Source organism: Tachysurus vachellii, chromosome 11, assembly GCF_030014155.1.
Source record: "Tachysurus vachellii isolate PV-2020 chromosome 11, HZAU_Pvac_v1, whole genome shotgun sequence".
NCBI classification, from domain to species: Eukaryota; Metazoa; Chordata; class Actinopteri; order Siluriformes; family Bagridae; genus Tachysurus; species Tachysurus vachellii.
In genome coordinates, this window is record NC_083470.1 from 18,464,003 (window position 1) to 18,487,525 (window position 23,523).

A 23,523-nucleotide genomic window follows, 5' to 3' on the forward strand; every position below is an offset into this window, starting at 1 on the left:
AAAAGTAGGGTGATTTGCATGCTGTTATGTTACTCTGGGTTGAATATTTTCACTTCTGTAAATGCATGAATGACAGCTATGTGAAGCTGTCTTTTCTTCGATTAATTCCTCATCTGTAAAAGCCAAATCTACAAGTAAAGATGCAGATGCTCTGGGTAAGTAATGTTTTGTTGAAAAATATATAAATATATTTATATATATATATATATATATATATATATATATATATATATATATATATATATATATATATATATATATATATTCATTGTAAGAACCAAGAAATCTAAGAAATTAGGCTATATCAGAGGTTTAATTTTATGACTCGGGACATGATAATGCACCATTCTTTATGGATTTGACATAATTCAGAGTTATATTTCTTGTGGGGTTTTTTTTTCAACAAATAATATATAGGCATAAATAAATATAGCCAATGTATGCAACAGGATCATGGCTAAATAAGAAAAGTATTTTAATTGAATAATAATAATAATCAGAAATGCACATAATACAGGTATATGATCATATTCTACAGTTATGTTGGATATAATATATTAGACAAGATGAGAGTTATAGTAGTTACAGTAGAAAGGAAATATTTTTTTCTTATCTGAAGGATGCATGCAATTTGGCTAATAATGAAATTATTAAGGTTATTATAGTTTAATGTCAAATAGATTATCACATTTACTCAGTGTACACCTTTTGAAGTAACTATCGTACACCCTTTAATGTAACTTTTTGTATCTACACAGACTGACAAGAAGACCTTTAGCCGGATAATTTTGACAAATTGTTGCTAAAATGATATGTACTGTACATGTAATAGCTGTACTTACATACAGAGCCATACTGATTATAGATTCACGTGCATTTTTAAGGAACATATTTTGAATAAGGTTTGATTTATCCAAAATGTAATATGTAGAGCATCATTCCTAATTAACAGTTTGGTAAATATAGCATGACAATTTAAAAAAATTTATACAACCATACAAGGCAGAAACATGCTAAATCATATAGTACAGTAGTACAGTTGTGTTAGTGTACTATAAATCAATATTTATCAAGTTTATATTTAACATATGCCTATGCTTGTAGGTCATGTTTGGGACTGGATTGTACCTGTTTTTCGTACTGGATCAACTGCGTTTGGTCAAAACAATGAACCCTAAATTCTACCCTTGTGACAATAACACGGACAGCGATGGAAACATACATTTAGACTGCAAGCACAGAGACCTCACGGGCATCCCTAAATTTAAGTCCCCTTTTATCATCTCATTAAACCTGGACGAAAATCGTATACATCAAGTAAAAAGTGATGATTTCTCAGGTATTCCAAATCTTCAACATTTAAGTTTGATGTGGAATTGTTTGCCTGGTCGCCTCAAAGCACTGAAATTACCTTCATGCCAAGTGATTATTGACCATGATGCTTTTGTTAATCTAAAGAACCTGGCATTTCTTCAACTGGCAGGAAATAGCCTCAAGACAATTCCTCTTCTACCTAAGCATCTTGAGGTTTTGGGATTAGAATTTAACAATATTTTCCGGATTGAACAACCTCTAGGTACACCATTTCTCAAACAACTGCTTCTTGCCAAAAATTGCTACTATGCCAACCCCTGTAATGGAATATTTTTCATTGATCAAAGGGTGTTTCAGGATTTAACTAAGCTTCAGAACCTCACCCTTGGCTTTAATAATATCACCTCTATTCCCATGCAACTGCCACCCTCACTGGAAAGTCTAGACCTGAAAGAAAACATGATTACAGAGATTCAGGAACACTCTTTTACAAACCTAACTAAACTCAGTTTCCTTAACCTGGAATGGAACTGCCAAAGGTGTGATCATGCAGCTAACCCTTGTATTCCTTGCCCAAATAATTCATTAGTCCTGCATCACAAAGCCTTTTTTGAGCAGAGAGACTCTCTTGTTAACCTTAGTCTACGGGGAAACTCAATCTATTCCATTCCTAGAAATCTTTTTGCACATCTAAAGAAACTGAAGACGCTTGACCTCTCTGAAAATCTCCTTGCCTTCAGCATCCAAAATGGTACATTTTATGAGGAACTCCAGGGTGTTGTTTCCCTGAACCTTCTCTATAACTATATACCTCAGAAAATCTTTTCAGAGCTGATACTGTCACCCTCAATTAGCAAAATGAAGTCCTTGAGGAAGCTTCATTTAAGTGGTCTTTTCTTTCATCGGTTGTCTAACAATAGCCTTGAGCCTTTGTTCAACCTACCACAACTTGAGTATCTGGACCTGAGCTTGAACTTCATTAATTCTTGCAATTTAACTGCATTTAACCAGATGAGATCCTTGAAAAAGGTTGTGCTTTCACAGAACATGCTAACTATCAACCCATACTACACAGAAAGCTCTAATATAGCCCTGACCCCAGATGGATATGAGAAATATGACCACCAGCAGCTTCAAGACATGCCTGCATTCGAGTCAAAGCTCCAGATGAACTTTTTGCACTGCACTGATGAAGAATGTCCAAAACGTTTTTCCATGTGGTATTTCCAAAAGTGTTACTGTTATAGAAAACTCTTTTTTGACCTATCAAAAAACAATATCCCATTTTTGAATGTAAGTACTTTCAAAGGAATGGAGAAAACAGTTTGCTTGGACCTGTCTTATAACTATATGAGTCAAGCTTTAAATGGCCAACAGTTCCATCCTCTTAGCAAACTGGTATACCTCAACATGGCACACAACCGTATTGACCTTTACTTTAAAGAAGCATTTGAGGAGCTAAGGAGCACACTTAAGGTTCTTGATCTCAGCAACAATGAATTCCATTTTCACATGAGTGGAATAGGGCACCGCTTTAATTTCATACAGAACTTGACTTCACTTGAAGTTCTTAGTTTAGCAAACAATAACATTGGTATGCGAATATCTAACATTATTAATAGCACATCTTTAAAATGTTTGTTGTTCTCTGGAAATCGTTTGGACATCATGTGGGACACCAGAGGAGATCAGTACATACGATTCTTTCAGGGGTTGACAAACCTTACATACCTGGACATTTCAGACAACCAGCTTAGATCATGTTCCCCCCAAGCCATAGTTAACCTTCCTCTAAGTATCCGTGTGCTCAGGATGGACTCAAACCTATTGAATTACTTTCCCTGGCCAAATATCTCAGTTCTTAGTCAACTATGCTATCTGAACCTCAGTGGAAACTATCTTTCTAACTTACCAGACATTGTTATTCACTTTGGCAATAAACTTAGAAGCCTGGACCTCAGTCACAACCGACTAAGTGCAATTCCAGAGTCTTTCTTTAGTCAGGCAACAGGTCTTAAAGAACTCATGCTCAATCACAACCAGTTGAAGATCTTAGTGATGCATGCTGTTCCCCCATTATTACAGAATGGTAACACCAGTTGTACCAATGCCAAGACCTCCTGCAAGCTAACACTGCATGCTAACCCATTTACATGTAGCTGTGCCACTTCCTGGTTTACTGAGTTTCTGCGAAAAAGTCCTGTGGATATTCCACACCTCACTACAGATGTTCGCTGTGGTTTTCCTGAATCGCTTACAGGAGTAAATGTCCTTTCTATTGACCCTCGCTCCTGCCAGGAGATATTTGGCAGTGTTTCTTTTATCTTTACATTCCTTATTACTATTGCAGCAACTGCAATCCCCCTTTTAAGGCATCTATATGGTTGGGACCTGTGGTACTGTTTCCAGATATTATGGGCAGGACACAAGGGTTATACTCCACTTCAAGGAAACAACATGAGCAACCAACATGATGCATTTGTGGTTTTTGATACAAAGAATAATGCAGTGAGAGATTGGATCTATAATGAGATGTTGATTAACTTGGAAAGCAGAGGAAGATGGAAATTCCGGCTTTGTCTGGAGGAACGGGACTGGGTACCGGGAGTACCATGCATTGAGAATCTGCACAATTCTGTGTACAACAGCAGGAAAACAGTGTTTGTGCTGACTAACCAGGGTGGCTGTGCTTCTTTGAATGGGGTAATAAAGCAAGCTTTTCTTTTGGTCCAGCAGAGATTACTGGATGAGAAAGTGGATGTTGCAATTGTAGTCCTCCTGGATCCTCTTTTCCCCAAGCTCAAATACCTGCAGATGAGAAAGAGACTCTGCAGAAAGTCGGTTCTCTCCTGGCCTAAGAACCCTCGAGCCCAGCCTCTCTTCTGGAATAACTTGCATATTGCTTTAGCATCTGACATAGTGAGATCCTATAATAAAAAAGTCACAGAAAGCTTCCTATCTAATGATATTCTCTAAAAGAGGCACCAAGATGTGATGTTTACCCTAAACATACTAAGAAATTCAGAAGGCCTGTTCATTTAACAAAACATGTTTTGTTTATTTATATACACTGAATATGTGAAATCAAAACTACCTGCAAAAATTAATTTAATTGTTTCTTCGAGACATTACTGACAGTGATTGTTTATTGGCATCAAACAAAGGTGTATGACTGTCGCAGCTCATCTCGGAGGCAGGACTGCACTATGTACCAGATGCCAGTCCATCGCATGCCACCTAAAGCGATGATTTATAGAGCCAGTCCACCTACTGGCTTGTTTTAATAGTTGGAAAAACAAATGTGGTATTTGGATGAAATCTACATGAAGCAAATTCAAAATGCCTAAAACCAAAAATTGTGAGGCTCCATAACTACCTATGTATGTTTCATGATTTTGTAAAATGTTGCCTCCCTTTTTTCTTTTTATAATTAATATTGTGCCTCACTGATACCATAATTGTTTTTGCATATGCCTGGAAAGGGTTTGCCAGCTTTATAGCAACATCATGTACTATAAATGTAATATATGTACATATATAGAACTTAAAGTGATGATAAATCGGTAATTTACAGCTTTCTGTATGTTCTAATGCATTGTTAAGATCTTTTTATCTTGAGTGTATTTAGTCTTTTTTTTAAATAGGCTGATCCTTTCTATAATTCTTTCTGTGGAAACTTTTTAAAGAATAAATCACATGTAACAATCTTAATAATTAACTCATGTACTATACACATGTACTATTGTCAAGCTGGATATTATCCACTAGGGGTGCTATTAACACTTAAATAGCAAAGACAATTGTTATGGTCTCTTGGAATTGTTATTTTGTATCCGGATTTGCTATTTTGTTTCGCACTTCCTGGCCACCCTACGTTACCCATTGTTTAGCTACCTAACTTTAAGTTCAGCTTAATCTAACCACATTTTACTAGGGTGTATCACTAATATAATTGCACGTTGCATGTCAACTAGTCCTGGATTCTCCAACATATCACAGTGTATATCCTTTCAAACCATGGCTCTCTTTTTGAAATCACAGATGTCTACTGCTCAGGCACCTCTCACATTTGCGCTCACCTGCAGTAAGGCAGTTGGACTTGATGATGAAAACATAAACCCAATAGAAATCATTTCGCTTTTTGAAATATGACCGGATCTACAATTATTTTTTAATATGATGGTGAGATGCTTTCTCTGTATGTACTCTGTATTTTTTATTCTTCACCATAAACTAATTTACTTTCTTATACCCCTTTCTATTTGGAGATGTGCGTTGATGCTCTCTAGAAACTGTGCGCTCCCTTTTTCAAGTTCTTAAATCAGCCAATACATTTCCAATATTGGAATACACAAGGGGTGGGAAGCCAGACATCCACATGACACCATGCACACACATTTAGAGACTCATTCACTACCAGGGACATTGTAGTGTATCCAGTCCCTCTACTATTTTTCAGAGGTGAGAAGAAACCCACATGGTTATGTGGGAGAACAAGCTCTACACAAACATTAATCCAGGCTCAAGACGAAACCCAGGTCCCTGGAGCTGTAAGCCAGCAATGCTGTACCAACATACTTTTTTGGCACTGCTAAACACTAGATTAATTATGGGTTTAGTTATTATTTTTTGTGTGTTGTTTTAACTGCTGCAAACACAAAAAAGTAATGAGACTGTTTTCTGTAATGAAGACAAAAAATTACTTATATTACATAGTTTGCAATATTTAAAGGTCAGTTAACATATGTTTTCTGAGAGTATTCATAGCCAAAGACAGCTTTCTAATATGAACTAGTGTCCCAGGCTTTCAGAAATTCTTGATATTCATAAATATTACATTAAAATATCTTTTAATATTATTTTAATTTAATAATAACTTTAATAACTTTGAAAATGTAAAAGTAACATTTTGTATTAATTATACATATACATAGCCATGACAGCCATTCAATGAAAATGTTGTTTTTAGAATATATATATATATATATATATATATATATATATATATATATATACATTCTATATAATTTTGTAATGTGTAAAATTAATTGCATTCATATATGATTCGCATTAAATCGATTTTTATTCACAAGAAACATATAACATTATAGACATATCCATGACTCAGTAAATGTTTTAAATATTCCTGAAATACAATACACTCCTTAACAGTTAAAAAGAACTAATTTTGTAAAGAATACATTTTCCAACATAAATACATTAATATGATCATTCTTTTTATATACTCTATACTAACTAATCATAACACCATGCTACAGTAGGGCTACAGACAGAAATACTGTATAGGACCAAAAGGATGTCGACATGTGTCTATCTTGAGTAGAATTTTAATTTCCCTTTACTTGAACTAAGGGTCTGAAACAATGTCAGCAGCACAATGCATAACACCATGTAGATACAAGTCAATACACAAGTCAGAAAAACATGGGCAGATTGACTTAAGTTGACAAGAAGGATATAGTGACTCAGTGTTCTCTGTTGTGTGCGTTCTGAGATGCTTAAATATCACCACGATTGTAAAGAGTGCTTACTTTTGTTACTATAGACTCCTTGTGAATTCAGACCAGTAGAAGGACTTTTTTATTTTTATTTATTTATTTATTTATTTATTTATTTATTTATTTATTTATTATTATTATTATTATTATTATTATTATTATTATTATTATTATTATTATTATTATTACTAAAAACTCTAGAGACGGTTGTATGTGAAACTGGAGATAAGCTGTATATTAATATAGCTAAATGGGTCCATGGTAGACTTTTGTTTTAAGGATTACAAAACATTTATAAATATATCTCCTGTCATTTTTAATCTCATTCAACGTGAGCGAGCAGAGCGCGCACCCGCAACGTGATGCGCGGCTGCGTGGACGCGCAATGTGTGTGGGACATTGAGTTTACTGACTGACGTAGAGAACAGGTCCGTACTTCAGCCGGTGAGTTTATCATTTAAAATCAGAGATTTCAAACATTATGAAGGCTTTTTGTTGTTATTGTTGTTGTTGCATGCGATCATACCTGTAAAACGTATGCGATGTTTGACGTGTGCGAGACGTACACGCATAATCTACATTTTTATTTTTATTTGTAAATAGCTTTCATAATCTGTTGTGCTGTGGCGCGCCTACATTATATGGCTCGTTTGTATGGGGAAAAATATTGAAGCTACTTTACGGTCAAGTGGCGACTGGTGGTGGCTTTTAATGCTTTTGTCAGCTAACTGAAAGTGAGAAAAAATACAATATGATGGAGAAATACTGGCCATCCTCATTCTATCATCACTTTTATCCCTTACGAACAGAGCTCAGATATGCCATAAAAAATGTAAAGCTTTTATGATTAATCATGTTGTCTGATAGTACATAATAATATCTAGGCTTTTATAATGTTATTAGTTCCTGGATATTATATGATATTGCTAGCAAACCAGAGCTCTTTTTTATCCAAAGGGATTGACATGTGCAGTGATTAACAATCTCCTTATCCACTCCCCCAAGCCAGGCTTATTTATATGAGCTCAACAACCAATCATTTTAACTGAGAGGAAGGATTTCAGACGCCCATCCGTCTGTTGCCCTTTGCATTTTACTATAGGATGACTGTTATTACGATTAGGGCCCCTTATACTTTGTGCTATAGATGTATTTTAGTTTTATTTTTCTTTTTTACTACCAATATCTGAAAATCTAAATCCTTCACAATCATGTACAGAAGGTTGCAGTTTGATTGGCTATCCATGCTTCTGTGTGTATGCACTTTAATTCCCAGTAACAAAACAAACTATTGAACTCCACAACACAATGAGATATTATCACTGGGCAGTTCACAAGAATACAGGGGACACAGTTAAGAAATTTGGTTTCCTTAAACCGGAGGGTCCCAACTGCCTTTATACTTCCACTGTGACTCGATTGTTGAGAGGTGTGAATGAATGCTCAAAAGCTCTGACACCATGTCTCACACTCGTTTCTCACTTAGCTATGAACACTCACAGCACAGAAAATTTGTGAAATCATGAAATGATGTGTTTGTCTTGGTTAATACTGTAGATCAGTAAGTAGGTCAGTTGGAACTTCTTTTCTCATCTCAAACTGGACCTGATTATATTGAATCTGTACTTAGATACTTCACTTATAAGTGTTTTCACTTATAGTTTTTTCTAAATTAACCATACTCATCAGTCCCGTTAAAGTGGCCCCAAGAGGGAACAAGCTCTAATGGATCTCAGTGCATTTGGTTTTAACAGTGTAACTGGATTCAGAAGTTTCATGTTTAAAAAAGAAAGCAATTAGGGGAGTATTGCTTCTTGCTTTGGGCTTGCATGTGGTTAGCAAAGGCAAACTACATTAATTTACTAAATATATTGTATATATATAAATTTATTTACTAAACACACACACATGTGCTCACTGTTCAGTGTGGTTTAAAAAAACTGATTTATTTACTGGTTTCATTGTCTTAAATAATGAACCAAAGCTATGTTTGCTTACATTAAGAAAGATGTTTGATTGTATTAAAATTCAGAATCCCTCTTAATTTTCAGAGCATTCTATTAGCTAGCTACTTTCATGTAATACAAATTAACAACAAAAGCTTTTAAAATTTCTATTGTTAATTAACTCTTGTTAATAAATCTTGGTACAAAGTTCTTGTAGTTTTTACAGTTGAATTTGTTCCACTCATTTTTATCCCCATAATTTGTGTAAGAGTCTGTGTTAATATCATGTGGCTGAGGGACAGCAGTCAAATTTTGGATTTTATATGCATGGATGGGTGGTGGGGGCACATTGCTTAAACAATTGATAAAGCCTTAATACAATGTACAACTGCTCTAGCAAGAAAAACAGAGGGTGCTATATCACAGTCACAAAACAGTACCAAATATCTTGATAACAGGGTATTTAGCAGACTAACTTCCTGGCCACTCTCATAGATTAATTGTATAGCATAATTTTCTATCTACTTATCAATATAAATTATTTATCATTCTAATTACAAACAAACTTGGAAATGATAAAATTAACATATTTGGCAGTGAGACTGAGAGGCAGAGAAAGGCATTATATAACAGGGTACTTGATTAAATCATCCTAATATCAGAATAATAATAGTGTTATTGTTGTTTAATCAGACCGGATAAAATATTGTAGGAAAAATACTAATTACATACTGATCCTTCTGCCATCTCCCTTTGCCCAGCTGTCCATTTCTCTCTCTCTCTCTCTCTCTCTCTCTCTCTCTCTCCCTCTCTCTCTCTCTCTCCAGAATGTCCATTTCTGCATGACAGTTTCAGGCCAGTGGTCAATAAAAAGTGTTGCAAAACCACCCCAAACAAATATATATATATATATATATATATATATACGTATATGTATATATATATATATATATACGTATATATATATATATATATATATATATATATATATATATATATATATATATATATATATATATATATATATATATATATACACGTATATATATATATATATATATATATATATATATATATATATATATATATATATATATATATATATATATATATATATATACGTATATATATATATACATATACGTATATATATATATATATATATATATATATATATATATATATATACTGTCAACAATTAACGGCAGGTGGGCATTTTTTGAAGCCAACATAATTTTCATAAGGTGACAATTGACAGACTTTCTTTCTTTCTTTCTTTCTTTCTTTCTTTCTTTCTTTCTTTCTTCTACAGGTTATGCTGTTATCACACTCCAAATTGTTTCTCTCCATCCAGTAACTTATAATGACAAGATGATTTTGCCTTCAGGCCTGTCATGGTGTTCACAGAAAATTCCATAGACAAAGATGATGATTTGACTTTAATATCATGCCACAATAGATCTAATAAGGGTCTTAGGGTTAGCCAAGAGAGAAGGAGACAAGGTTGAGGTTTCATGGTACATATATGCTAGTTAAAAACCATGTATAGTAGTGCACAGTCAGTTGGCCATGCTGAGGCTAGTCCAGTGCATTCCCCCAATCTCCATTCTTCTCCTAGAATCAGTCACAGACGGGTAAATGCTGGCAGAAGAGGAAGCGAGTGTGAGGGTGGCAGAAAGACTCTTTCTATGGAGAATATCCAGTCCCTCAATGCTGCCTATGCAGCCTCTGGCCCTGTCTATGTGAGTGACCATGAGGCTCTAGCCTCCACTGCTTACCCAAAAGGCACCATGACATTGGGCCGCAGCACAAGCCGTGGAAAATCTGCCATAATGGGCAGTACCCCCAACATCAGCTCTTCCTTGGGGCATCTTCATTTAGATTCAGTAGCATATGGAGATCATGGAGCCGTGTACCTCCTACCACAACACCAATGGCCTTCTTCACCACTGTTGAGACAAGCTGTACGAAGTATGGCCAGAAGAGAAGGAAATCCCCTGATAGAGCACCTAAAGGAATTGCAAATGGATAACACCCTGTTACGGAGAGAGCTAGATGTGAGAGACAGCAGTCTTGGCTCCTCAGTCAACAGTTTAAAAACCTTTTGGAGTCCTGAATTAAAGAAGAAACGAGGGGTGAGAAAAGACAGTGCTGCAAAGACCTCCACAGTGAAGGAGAAGATGAATGTTATGAAAGACAAAAACCAGGTGAGATTTCACAACGCTTGGTACTTAGCATTTTCATCTGTGTAAAAATAATTTAATATCCATATGCTAATTTTAGCATAGTTGATGTGAACTCTCCTTTATTTATTACAGAAATATATTCTAATACAGTCATTTCATCCCACTCCAAATTCATGATCAGCTTGACTAGGTAGGTTGAGAGTAGCGGAAATTCATGTTTGATGGGTCTTCAGGATAGGAGCTTGGATCCATTACTATAAGGATTTTAAATTTGCCCAAACATACAAGGTTCAGAAAGCATACAGACCATTTCCTTCATTTTATGAAATGACAGATTCTAAAATTGCTGTAATTCTGTCCACTGTAATCATGTTTAATGAAAAAAGCATAAATTGGTTTTTATTACTTATTATGATAGATAGTAAAAAACAGATTTCAGACCTTTTGTTTTGTTCTTTGTTAAAGCCTTTTGATAATGATTCCAGCTTTAGGCTTGTTACAAACTTGGCAATTCCTGGATCCCTGGGAAATTGCTTTCATTTCTATATGCAGAACCTCCTAAACTCTTTCAGTACAAATGGGGAGCATCAATGTACCACTATTTGAAGGTCCTTCCTGACATGTTCAGTTGATGATTTTGCTGGGAATGTTCCAAAGCCTCTCCAGCAATCTTTTGGCTGCATATTTTATGCATACATAGAATTATGCATATTCTACAATGTCACCATTGATGTCACAATGCCCTCAAACCTCTGCTGGTCAACATCCAGGAAACCATAACACTACCACCACAGTGTTTCACCTTGATTTATGGCCAGTTGATCTTGGATTCCTCATATCATAAAATCATGTTTTTCATTGTCCAGAAGTTGATAACAGCAGGTTAATGACAGTTCAAATGAAGTGGACCATTTGTCATAGAGGGGTAGACTCTACTTGGTGATCATAAAACACTGATTTGTGAATTGAGAGATGGCCGAGATGGCTGTCCTTCTGTTAGTTTTTAAAACATACATTGACATATTTTTGTTTTTTTTTTGTATTAATAAGCCATTTTTGCAGATTAATGAGAAAAAAATAGATTTTATTTTGAATGTACTAAACTACAGAAAAAGTAAAATTTTAAATGCATTCAATAAAAACACCTCTGGACATAGGATTACAGCTATGCTATTATATTCAGCTATGTAATTATCATAGCGCAGACTACAGTGGTTAAACAGGTAGCATTGTTACATCACAGATCAAGGGTCATAGTTCAGTTCTGAGTTATTGTCTGTGCATAATTTTGTTTTTTCTCCCTGTGTCCAGGTTTTTGTAAGGTTCTTCAGTCTCCTCCCACCTCCCAAAAACATGCCAGTATATGGACTGTTTATGCTAAATTGCAATTTTGTGTGTGTGTGTGCGTAAGTGTGTGTACGTGCACGTGAGTATATGTGTATAGTTTTACCTAAGCAGTATGTCCACCTCACAGCCAGTGTTTCCAGAATAGAGTATGAATTTGCAGTGACCCTGACCATGATAAAGTGGTTGGTGAAGATAAATTAAATAAATGAAATAATTAATATGGAGCAATGAATCAGATTATTAGAATGGATTAAATAGGCATTTTTTTGTTTATTTCTATTATTCTACAAAACTCCAAGGAAACCAGAATATCTCCATTCATCAGTCATAATCGCTTAATCATTTTGCATTGTTTTTCATGTATTATAATAAATAACACTGCAGTTTTTGGAAATGCAATGAGCAAAAGAGGTTAACCAGTCTCAGCTCTAAGTTAAATAGGCACCTTGTGCTTCTCTGATAGCAGCTTGTGCCAAGCTGCATGTTCTCTTTGTATGTTGCCATGGCAATTATGTCCTGAAGCCTGGTGTTTTACTGGTGTTATTTCAGTAAAGAACTTTGAACTGTAATTGTTACATATTGTGCTGCTGAGGTGTGGGTGGCTTGATAACTGTGATTGTATTTTTTCCTTCTCCCACATCTGGCCATTTTCTTGTTGCATGAGGCAGCCATGATAGTTATGTTTCCTACCCTGCCACCCCCAGTGCAGACCTAGGCATGCTCAAGATGACACTGATTGTTTCAGTCTTATCATTAGTCAGTTTTGTACCGATATTGTGCAGTTGATATAAAAATAATGACACTAGGTTGAACTGTCAAATCCGATTAGATTATATCAGATTATTTACTACCCTTGAATGTGAAATTGTAGAAGTATATGAATAAAGAAACAAAAACCTTTCTTTTTAGGGAAAAATTAGAAAATAAATAACCTAGTTGCATGTGTGTTTACACCCCTAAGCTAATACTTTAATGAAATGACTGTGTGATTTCATTACACCGCTCAGACTTTTTGGGTAAAAGTCTATTAGCATGGCATATCTTGCCTTTGCAATATTTTCCCACTCTTTCTTGAAAATACATTCCAGATCCATCAAATGGTAAGTGCACAGCAGTGCACAGCTTTCTTTAGGCCACCCCACAGATCTGTATTTTGATTCAGGTCAAGTCAAGTCAAGTCAAGAAGCTTTTATTGTCATTTCAACCATATATAGCTGTTGCAGTACATAGTGAAATGAGACAACGTTTCTCCAGGATCATAGTGCTACATAAAACAAAGACAGGGCTAAAGACTTGTAAGTAGTCTTAGCCACATAAAGTGCAACTGTGCAACCTGGTGCAAACAGTGCAGGACAAGACAAACAAGACAGACAAGACAGTGCAGGACAAAAGACAGTGCAGGACAAAAGACAGTGCAGACACAAAGTTACAAGACAATACAAAAAGTACAAAAAATGCAATACACAAAAGACAATAAACAGTAACTGAAACAGCGCCGACCGACCAGTGTATATACTGTATGTGAATACTGAATGTTCAAACAATATTTCGTGCAGTAACATTAGAATGAACACAGTTTCTTAGCAGCAGGTGCTTGGGATAATATATAGAATTGTAATTGAAATATTGTATAGTATGTGCGAAATGGCTGACATATTGTACAATATGTGCAAAAACGGCTGAAATGTTGGGACAGTTTGTGCAAAAACAGCAGAAAAAGTGTGCAAAACAGCATGCAAACAGTATGCTGGATTGTAAGCAGCATGTAAACAGTATGATGTGTCAGTGTGTGTGTTTTGTGAGGGTCTATGCAGTCCATACAGATGATGTGTGTATGTTGTGCTCAGTACAGTACAGTTCAGTTATTGAGAAGTCTGATGGCTTGTGTGAAGAAACTGTTACACAGTCTGGTCGTGAGGGCCCGAATGCTTCGGTACCTCTTTCCAGATGGCAGGAGGGTGAAGAGTGTGTGTGAGGGGTGTGTGGGGTCATCCACAATGCTGTTGGCTTTGCGGATACAGCGTGTGGTGTAAGTGTCTATGATAGAGGGAAGAGAGACCCCAATGATCTTCTCCGCTGTCCTCACTATCCGCTGCAGGGATTTGCGATCCGAGATCGTACAGTTCCCGAACCAGACAGTGATGCAGCTGCTCAGGATGCTCTCAATGGTCCCTCTGTAGAACATGGTCAGGATGGGAGGGAGGGAGATGTGCCTTTCTCAGCCTTCGTAGGAAGTAGAGACGCTGCTGGGCTTTCTTGGTGATGGCGCTGGTGTTGAGTGACCAGGTGAGGTTCTCCGCTAGATGAACACCAAGAAATTTGGTGCTCTTGATGATCTCTACAGATGATCCGTCGATGTTCAGCGGAGAGTGGTCACTCTGTGCTCTCCTGAAGTCCACAACCATCTCTTTAGTTTTATCCACATTCAGAGAAAGGTTGTTGGTTCTACACCAGGCAGTTAGTTGTTGCACCTCCTCCCTGTATGCTGACTCGTCGTTCTTGTTGATGAGACCCACCACGGTCGTGTCATCGGCGAACTTGATAATATGATTTGATCTGTGCGTTGCTGCACAGTCGTGAGTCAGCAGAGTGAACAGCAGTGGACTGAGCACGCAGCCTTGAGGAGTTCCAGTGTTCAGTGTGGTGGTGCTGGAGATGCTGTTCCCGATCCGGACTGACTGAGGTCTCCCAGTCAGGAAGTCCAGGATCCAGTTGCAGAGGGAGGTGTTTAGTTCCAGCAGGCTCAGCTTCCCAATCAGGTGCTGAGGGATGATTGTATTGAATGATGAACTAAAGTCTATGAACAGCATTCGTACATAAATGTCTTTATTGTCCAGGTGGGTGAGGGCTAAGTGGAGGGCTGTGGCAATGGCATCGTCTGTGGAGCGGTTTGAGAGATACGCGAACTGTAGGGGGTCCAGTGAGGGTGGTAGCTGGGTCTTGATGTGCCTCATGACGAGCTTCTCGAAGCACTTCATAACTATGGGTGTGAGTGCAACGGGAGGATAGTCATTGAGGCAGGACACTGTAGACTTCTTTGGGACAGGAACGATGGACTCTTGCTAGGCCATTCAAAACCAGTTTAGAATTCTGGAATTATTATTCCATCTGCAGTTGGTCTTTTCAGTCTACAACCCATTTTGCTGCAGGGTATATAGATTTAGATAAGCTTTGATGTTTGTAATCAATACTATCCCTGCAGCTCATTTAATGCTTGCATTAGAGCTGCATGATTCTGGATTAAATAAGAATCTTTTTTTTTTTTTTTTTTTAGATTTTCTAATTTTGCTTAGAATAGAGATCATGATTTACAACTTCTGTACATTAGGTTGGCAAACAAGTAAGCAATACAACAGGATAGCACGTTAGCACATTCGCCTTACACCTCCAGGGTCGGGGTTCGATTCCCGCCTCCACCTTGTGTGTGTGGAGTTTGCATGTTCTCCCTGTGCCTTGGGGGTTTCCTCCGGGTACTCCAGTTTCCTCCCCCGGTCCAAAGACATGCATGGTAGGTTGATTGGCATCTCTGGAAAATTGTCCCTAGTGTGTGATTGCGTGAGTGAATGAGTGCGTGTGTGTGCCCTGCGATGGGTTGGCACTCCGTCCAGGGTGTATCCTGCCTTGATGCCCAATGACGCCTGAGATAGGCACAGGCTCCCCGTGACCCGAGGTAGTTCGGATAAGCGGTAGAAGATGAATGAATGAATGAACATCTGAGTTTTCCATGGAAAATGAGAATCACAATTGTACCGTAAAAATATAAAAAAAATAAAACAGAAGCACTCAAAACCAATTAAAAGAGGTGTATTTTTGTTTATGAAAAGTTTCAGTTTATGAAAAGATAAAGTAAGTTTGACGATTTTTTTTAATATTCATGAAATGAAGACAGCTTCAAATGACAGGAAATTGTATTGTGCCATCTCAGGCTATGGTATTGATTTACCTACCTAATGTTTATATATTTTTGTCATCCCTGAAATAGTTTTCATATACATGAGCAGTATTTTAGTCCCCATTTTCACTGGGATTGTTTCACATTTTTTATTTTTTATATTTCTCATTCAAATGATCAAGAACATCATACTGTAATTTTGGAGGGTTATTTCAAGTGAATTAATATTTTTACAAGAGAGATTTGTCCAAAATACAATATAATTAAAGTTATACAATGGAAAAACCTGGAAGACCAGTTCAAATGACAGGACACATACTGCACATATTGGTTTACATACTATTTCTTTTGTAAGTACTTGGTATATTTGTATTAGTGATTATATTTTTAAGCGATATAATTTTTTTAAGGGTATTGCAGTTAGACCCTTGCATCCATATGTTTGACTATGTTTATTATAGAAAATGCAATATTATAGTGCAAATATAAAATAAAATATAAAAATAGTACAATAATGTTAAAACTATTCAAATAGTTAACACTTTACCAGATTCATGTATAGGAAATACTACACTAACAATACCAACAATATTAACTACAAATGTAACAAATGTAAAACAAACAAACAAACAAAAAACACCTTTTGACACTTTTTCATTGAAACTTTGAACAAATGTTTTAAACTCATGGTATCTTAAGTATGTAACTTAGTGAGCCAGCATTAATGTATTCAATGTTAGAGATTTAAGCACTTATGTACGTCGCTCTGGATACGGGCGTCTGCCAAATGCTGTAAATGTACAGTAAATGTAAATGTAACTTGATGCTCATATGCCACCTACACTGAATGATATAGGCATTAGCTCAATAATGCAATTAGGATGACAGATAAACTTTTTAAACCAAGTGGCTAAGATGATGCCTAATCTCTGTCATCTCTGTCACCCATATGCCAAAACCTCTTACTCTGGAAAGTAACAGGGGTGACAATAACAGGTTTGATGATTTCAAGATAATTTGCTAATTGTTAGCCAATATGTCAAGGTCACAAAAGCATATGTCACACACCTTGGAAGGATATTACTTGTAGATATTGATTATATTAAGTTAAATAAATAATTAATTACATTTATGGTAACAGTATTGACATTATGCATGATGTCCCCCTCAGTCAAACTTAATAAATCATCAAATAGAAAGATAAGATAAGCTGTGGCACCACTGGAACCCTGACCAGATGCATTGTGGGGGAAAAGCAAAGAACAAATGAAAAAGCATAAGTAACAGACACCATAATTTATTCATGAGTAGTTAATAAAATTCTGAAATTCTGAGATAATGGGAATGGGAATTCTGAGATAATGGGAATGGGTTAATATTACTTGCTTTAGCCTTTGACAGATGGGTGCTGATAAAATCTTACAAAACATATGCTTATTTATGGGCCATCAACATTATTTATCGAAATTGAAATGCAAAATGCAGCTGCTTGTTCTCACATACCACCCCACTGCTGCCCTTCCTCGACTGGCTTCCGGTCACACGAGGTACTAGCACTGCTTGACTGGTTGCACAATCTCTCAGGGTAAGAGGTAGACTCTCTTCAATTCTGGCAACAATGTGTTGGAATGAACTTCCCCTAGATGTCCCTACAACTGGTTTGAAGTCATCTTCAAATGATGGTTGAAGACCTACATCTTTTTGAAACACATAAACTAGCACTTATATTAACTGTTTGTTTTTTATATTTAAAAAACCTGAGCAGAGGTTTAGATTGATGGTATCCTAAGTCTGTAACCTAGTGAACCAATGTTAATGTGTTCATAGATAGATGCTTTTGTGCATCCCTCTGGATTGCCAAATGCCATAAATGTAAATGTGAATTTTGTTCAGTATGTACAATAAACAAACTATTAAAGATTAAAGAAACCATGAATGTCACCCTTAATTGCCAAGCTTAGAGAATTATTGTTAAAATTCTCATGAAACATATAACAATACACTGGCTCCAGGGTTGCACTCTCCAAGATTACCAAATAAAAGAAAAATGTTATTTTGCAAATTACTATAATATATACAGTAGTAGCAAATTATTATAACAATAGAATAACATGATCCTTAACCCTCAACTCAGTTGTCCACATGACTAAATGTTATACAGTAGATGTATGCTTCTGTTAAACTAATTTCATTGTTCATCAAATAAGCCGGAAAATTGCCATGTTTAGAATTAAGAATTTTCCTTAAAATAGTAATTTACTGCTTCAGAATTTCCTTTCATGGAAAAATCATCTATTTTTAGCAATTACATCTTAGAACACTTTTGGCATTGTATTTGTCAATGTCATTGTTTCTTGAGGTAATCTGCATTAATTTCATTCCATGCTTCCTGAAACACCTTCCACAAATTGGATTGCATTTACGGGTAGTTTTTTAGTACCACTGGGTAAACAGCTGAATAGGGTTGAGTGATTGTGCTGACCAAGAAGCCTAGAGTTTATTTCCTAAATACATTGCAGAATTTGCAGCAGTGCTTTGGATCATTTTCCTATTGTATTATTAAACTGGCTCCAGCTAAGGGCCATCCACTGGTTATGGCATTGTGTTGCAAAGTGGAACGCTAACCTTCCAGATTCAAGATTCCTTGTGTTCTGTACATATTTACAAATGTACAAACTTTATCAGTTCCAAAGACCATAACTTTCCTCCACTCTGCTTGAGAAATGGCATCAGACCATGCTCCAGCATGTTTTTGTCTGTACATCTGTACAACACTTTTTGTCTCTATGTCTGTGACATTTTTCTCATTTTATTTTTATAGATACAGCCTTCTCATTGTAATTGAAATAATAAAGCTTTATAGTAATACTTTGGTTAGAAGAGACTGTTTAGCCCACCATACTGTCCTAGTACTAGTTAACTGGAGCTCCTTTTGTCACTACTCATGCTTGCACTCTATAATTTCTCCCACTGTGGTGGCTTTTCCATGTCAGAAAGACCTTGTGATGTACTGTCCTTTAAGTACTAGGGGACCTGGGGAATGACTTTAGCATGGACTGGGCCCTCTTTTTACCATCTCATTGTCCATATGGGTATGCCCTAGAACTGTTCCTTGTTTTCCAATGGACAGTATAACTTGTCTCTTCTGGAGGGATATATGATGAAGTATATCAATGACTCCCTCATTGGCACCATTATTTGACCCACTTTTCCCTGGGTACCAGCTTTTACTTTATTGCAATGAAGAACCACAATCTTCCTTCTTGCGTTAATTGACTGAATAGCTTGAATAACGTTGTCATCAAAAATATGTACCACCTACTTACCTGCCTGTCTGAATGCTGCACCCAGTCCTGCTTAATCTCCCTTGTGGCATACAGAGAGATCATCTGACACTTATGTCACCAACCCAAGGAAAACAAAGGCCATGATTGCACGTTGCTTTGCTCCCACTTTCTTATGGCTCACTGTAGATTTGAGTCACTAGAGCAAGTTTTAAAGCCACTTCTGGTATTGTTCTTAGTGAGGATAGTGACACACTGTGACACACATTTTATGCCAGATTTTTATTTCAATGATTTATTACAAAACAAACCAAGGGTGATTGTCTGTAATAGTTTAATCTAAAGAGCTATTAAAAGATTCAGTTTGATTTTACTTTTTAAATGCCCTTTTATAGTTTACTTTAAAATGTAATGGGACCGACAGGCTTAGAAAGACAGGCTACATTTTTAAATTGTTTGTTTACATGAAAAACTAAGTATATTGGTCATTTGCATTAGATGAATTGTTGACATTAGCCCTTTTTATATTGATTCGAAATACCGCCACCCACAGGATGTGAAAGACAATTAAAACGAATACTACTGCCACCTATTGTAAAGTCTGTGCTCTGCAACAACAGTAATATTTCTATCCTGAATACAAATAAAATTGCATTTTTTTTAAAATTTAGTTAATATGTAATAATCCAGCCTTGTTCTATGGACTGTAAGCAAAAATTAAGTATATGCTGCTATGTGGTCCAATATGATGTATGTAATTACAGTAACAAAGAGTAACAAACAGTATTAAATAATACTATTTTTACTGTAACACATTTAATTGTTTATTTAATGCCATGTAGTGTTCATATTTCACAGTACAGATACATTAAATACTGTATTATCGTTAAATATTTGTAACATTTTTTAAAACATACTAATGCAGAAAAATTCAGCTTGAAGCCTAGATACTTTTAAAAACATACTTTGAAGTATGATTGCATAAGAAGCATAATTGAAATGGTTGCCAGGTGAGGCTTTAGAGGGCTTCCGATAATTTTTAGGTGAAAATATTTCCATTTAAATAAAAAATTGTGTGTGTGTTACAGCTGTAGAATTGATCATATTTCAAAAACAGTTTTAGGCATTGAAATGATGTAAAAATGCTGACATTTATTTTACATATAGCCTGGTTTATTCACAGTATTTTGGGAATACAAAAAAAGGTTACTTATTAGGATAGAAGGTATCATAATTATTAGTTACACTGCCTGGCTGAAATAAAAGTCACACACTCATATTTTTTATGGACCACCTTTTGTTTTGATTAATTCTGTCTGTGTTTAGTTTCATTACTTTCTTGAACTTGTATTGATAATGGAAGAGTCAGACAATTTTGGAAAGTCTTCTCCAGGATATCCCAAAGATTCAAAATGAAGTTGAAGCCTGGTCTATGTGGTGGCCCATTTGGGAAAATGATGGCTCATGCTCGCTGAACCAATTTTTCACAATTTAAGGCAGCTGAATTCTGCCATTGTCATCCTGGAATATGTCCTGGCCATCAGGGAAAGAAAAGTTGATGTAAAAACTAGGTTATACTGTGGAAAGCTGGTGATTTTTTTCTGGCCAGCTAGTTTGTGTAACCACATAATATAATATGGCTAAATTACTGTGTATGTCTGATCATCACTCCCATATGTGGGTCCTCGGCAAGCTGTTGCCACAAAGCTAGAAGTACAAAATTGTATATGATAGATCACAGACCTCCTATCCCACATTAGTGCACACCCCCCACTAATGGTCTAGTGGCTAAAAGGGCACAAACCCCGATACCCATGCTCCAAAATCCAGTTGAAAGATTTTGCAAAAGAGTGAAGGTTATTATAATAGGAAAAATAAATACGAAATAGAATGTTCAAAAAGCACATATTAGAATTATGGGCAGGTATCCTTGCTACTGTTGCCTCTATCTTGCTCATTATTTTTATATTCTGAATTTATATTTCTGTAAAGCTGCTTTCTGACAGTGTTTCTATTTGTCTGCCAATCTGTCTACATATTATATATTTTGCTTTCCCTACACCTCCAGATGGCCATCCAGGCTTTACAGGATGAGCTTTGCACTCAGAGAGACTTGAATGAGGTCCTGCAGCAAGAGAACAGTGCAAGCTCATTAGGTTCACCTCCTGACTGTTTCCCTTACCTGGAACCCACTCAAGACAACTTCCATTTTCTCCAGGCTGAGAATGAACAGCAAACCAAGGAGCTTTTCCTTCTTAGGAAAACTCTGGAAGAAATGGAGCAGCGCATGAAAAAACAGAAGCAGACACTGAGTACCCGGGACGAATCTATCAAAAAGTTGCTGGAGATGTTTCAAGAAAAAGTTCCTACCAGGTCTGGGCTGCCCGATGAAGAAAGACTGAGAGTCTGCCATTCTGAGGACAGGCTGGGTCATCTGGGGGACATCCTAGAGCTGAAAGAGAAGGAAAATAAACATGTAAGAGAGGTGAGTTATTGGAGAGTTTGGGTTAAATATTACCTTTTTTACATTAGCCTGTGCACTACAGTATGAAAACACTTGATCTAGCGGATCAGTGGTGGCTTAACTGGTTAAGGCTCTGGGTTGTTGATCGGAGGATTGGGGTTCAAGGCCCAGCACAGCCAAGATGCCACTGCAGGGCCCTTGAGCAAGGCCCTCAACCTTCCCTGTTCCAGGGGCGCTGTATCATAGCTGCCCCTGCACTCTGACCCCAACCTCCTCAGTTGGGGTATGTGAAGAAAAGAATTCCACTGTGCTGTAATGTATATGTGGCGATAATAAAGGCTTCTATGCCCTATTCTATTCTATCAAAAACATTGACACCAATAATGAATTGGATTAGTTATGTTGGGTGTAGGTAAATATAATAATAGTAAATATTCAAGCCCTTAGATTTTTACACAACTTATAGCATTACAAACTGGAATTAAAGTTAATTCAATTGGGATTAAACTGTATCTCATTGCCAGAGTTATGCTCGACTGGTTCAATGGCAAGAATCTTAATTGCCCAGTTAAGCAATGGGGGTTGGGGGGTTGGGGGTATCAGCATCAAGATTTGAAAAGCTGATAAACACAAGAAGCTGTAATTGCAGCCAATTACCTATACATGACATTGTGCTGGTTTAGAGGTGAGAAAGTAAAAATGCAAGCCTTTGCTTTAGTCTTTCATAGTGATTTCTGATCTTATCAGCATATTTTTCACTTTTCTGACAGTATATTGGATAGAGTGATTAACAGGAGAGATATAACATCACTGTCACAAGGAGGTTTATTTTTACCCTCTAAGTCTTCTCACCCTCTAAATCTTCACCTTTGTGCAGAGTTCTGGGACATGCATAACTAAAGACATCTTTGCCAGTACAAGATCTTATTGATAAATTTTCTTTTGTTTCACCTCAGGTGCAATACAGAGCTTTAGCGCAATTTTAGAGCTTAGCGTTAAGGTTAATTACAGTGTGTGTCTGTGGCTGATGCTTATCTGAAGCGTGAATACTGTTGGAGGTAAGTTATACTCGTTTCCTGCTATAGTGACCTTTGGGCACTTTGTTTATACAGCTAATATTCAGTGAATCTAAACTTGTGATTAATGAGACAGAACACTTTTAAAACTTTAAAAGGAAAAGTTAAATGGTATGTCTTTCATTTTCTGGGTCATGGTGGAAAGCGGAAAGAGACATTGTTTGTGAGGGTTGATGAGGGCACTTTATGTGTAGCCAGAAATCTGTACTGTTTTTCATTTACCCATTGTCGATAGGTGGTTTCTATTGGTTTCTTTCTGGTGTTTCTATTTTGTTGTAAATAAAGTAGGGGTGCTTATGTGGGGATACACTTGCCAGGAATTCCTACACTCTTGTAATGGACATTGTAAACTAGTAAAGATCTCTAGTAAAGATATATTTCTGAACTCTATTGGGATGTTGTATCTGGGATTTGATCTTTCTGGGAGTTTGAAATAAATAGATTTATACAGCATATTTCAACAGGAAGGAATTTTGCTTTTTTATATAATATTAT

General features: G+C 36.4%; 2 protein-coding genes across 2 annotated transcripts in view; both read left to right on the forward strand.

The window, feature by feature from the left end:
- Window positions 1-41: 41 nt before the first annotated feature.
- tlr9 (toll-like receptor 9) lies at window positions 42-5,446 on the forward strand. Its single transcript, XM_060881940.1, has 2 exons — window positions 42-155; window positions 1,105-5,446. The coding sequence occupies exons 1-2, from the start codon at window positions 141-143 to the stop codon at window positions 4,288-4,290; spliced, it is 3,201 nt and encodes a 1,066-aa protein (XP_060737923.1). The 5' UTR covers window positions 42-140; the 3' UTR covers window positions 4,291-5,446.
- A 1,752-nt stretch (window positions 5,447-7,198) lies between these two features.
- Window positions 7,199-23,523, forward strand: part of LOC132854024 (ERC protein 2) — a 197,144-nt gene continuing 180,819 nt past the window's right edge. The window contains exons 1-3 of the mRNA XM_060882141.1: window positions 7,199-7,277; window positions 10,092-10,986; window positions 21,557-21,973. Coding sequence (XP_060738124.1) covers window positions 10,321-10,986; window positions 21,557-21,973 — 1,083 coding nt within the window. The 5' untranslated portion in view covers window positions 7,199-7,277; window positions 10,092-10,320. The remainder of the gene's footprint in view (window positions 7,278-10,091; window positions 10,987-21,556; window positions 21,974-23,523) is intronic.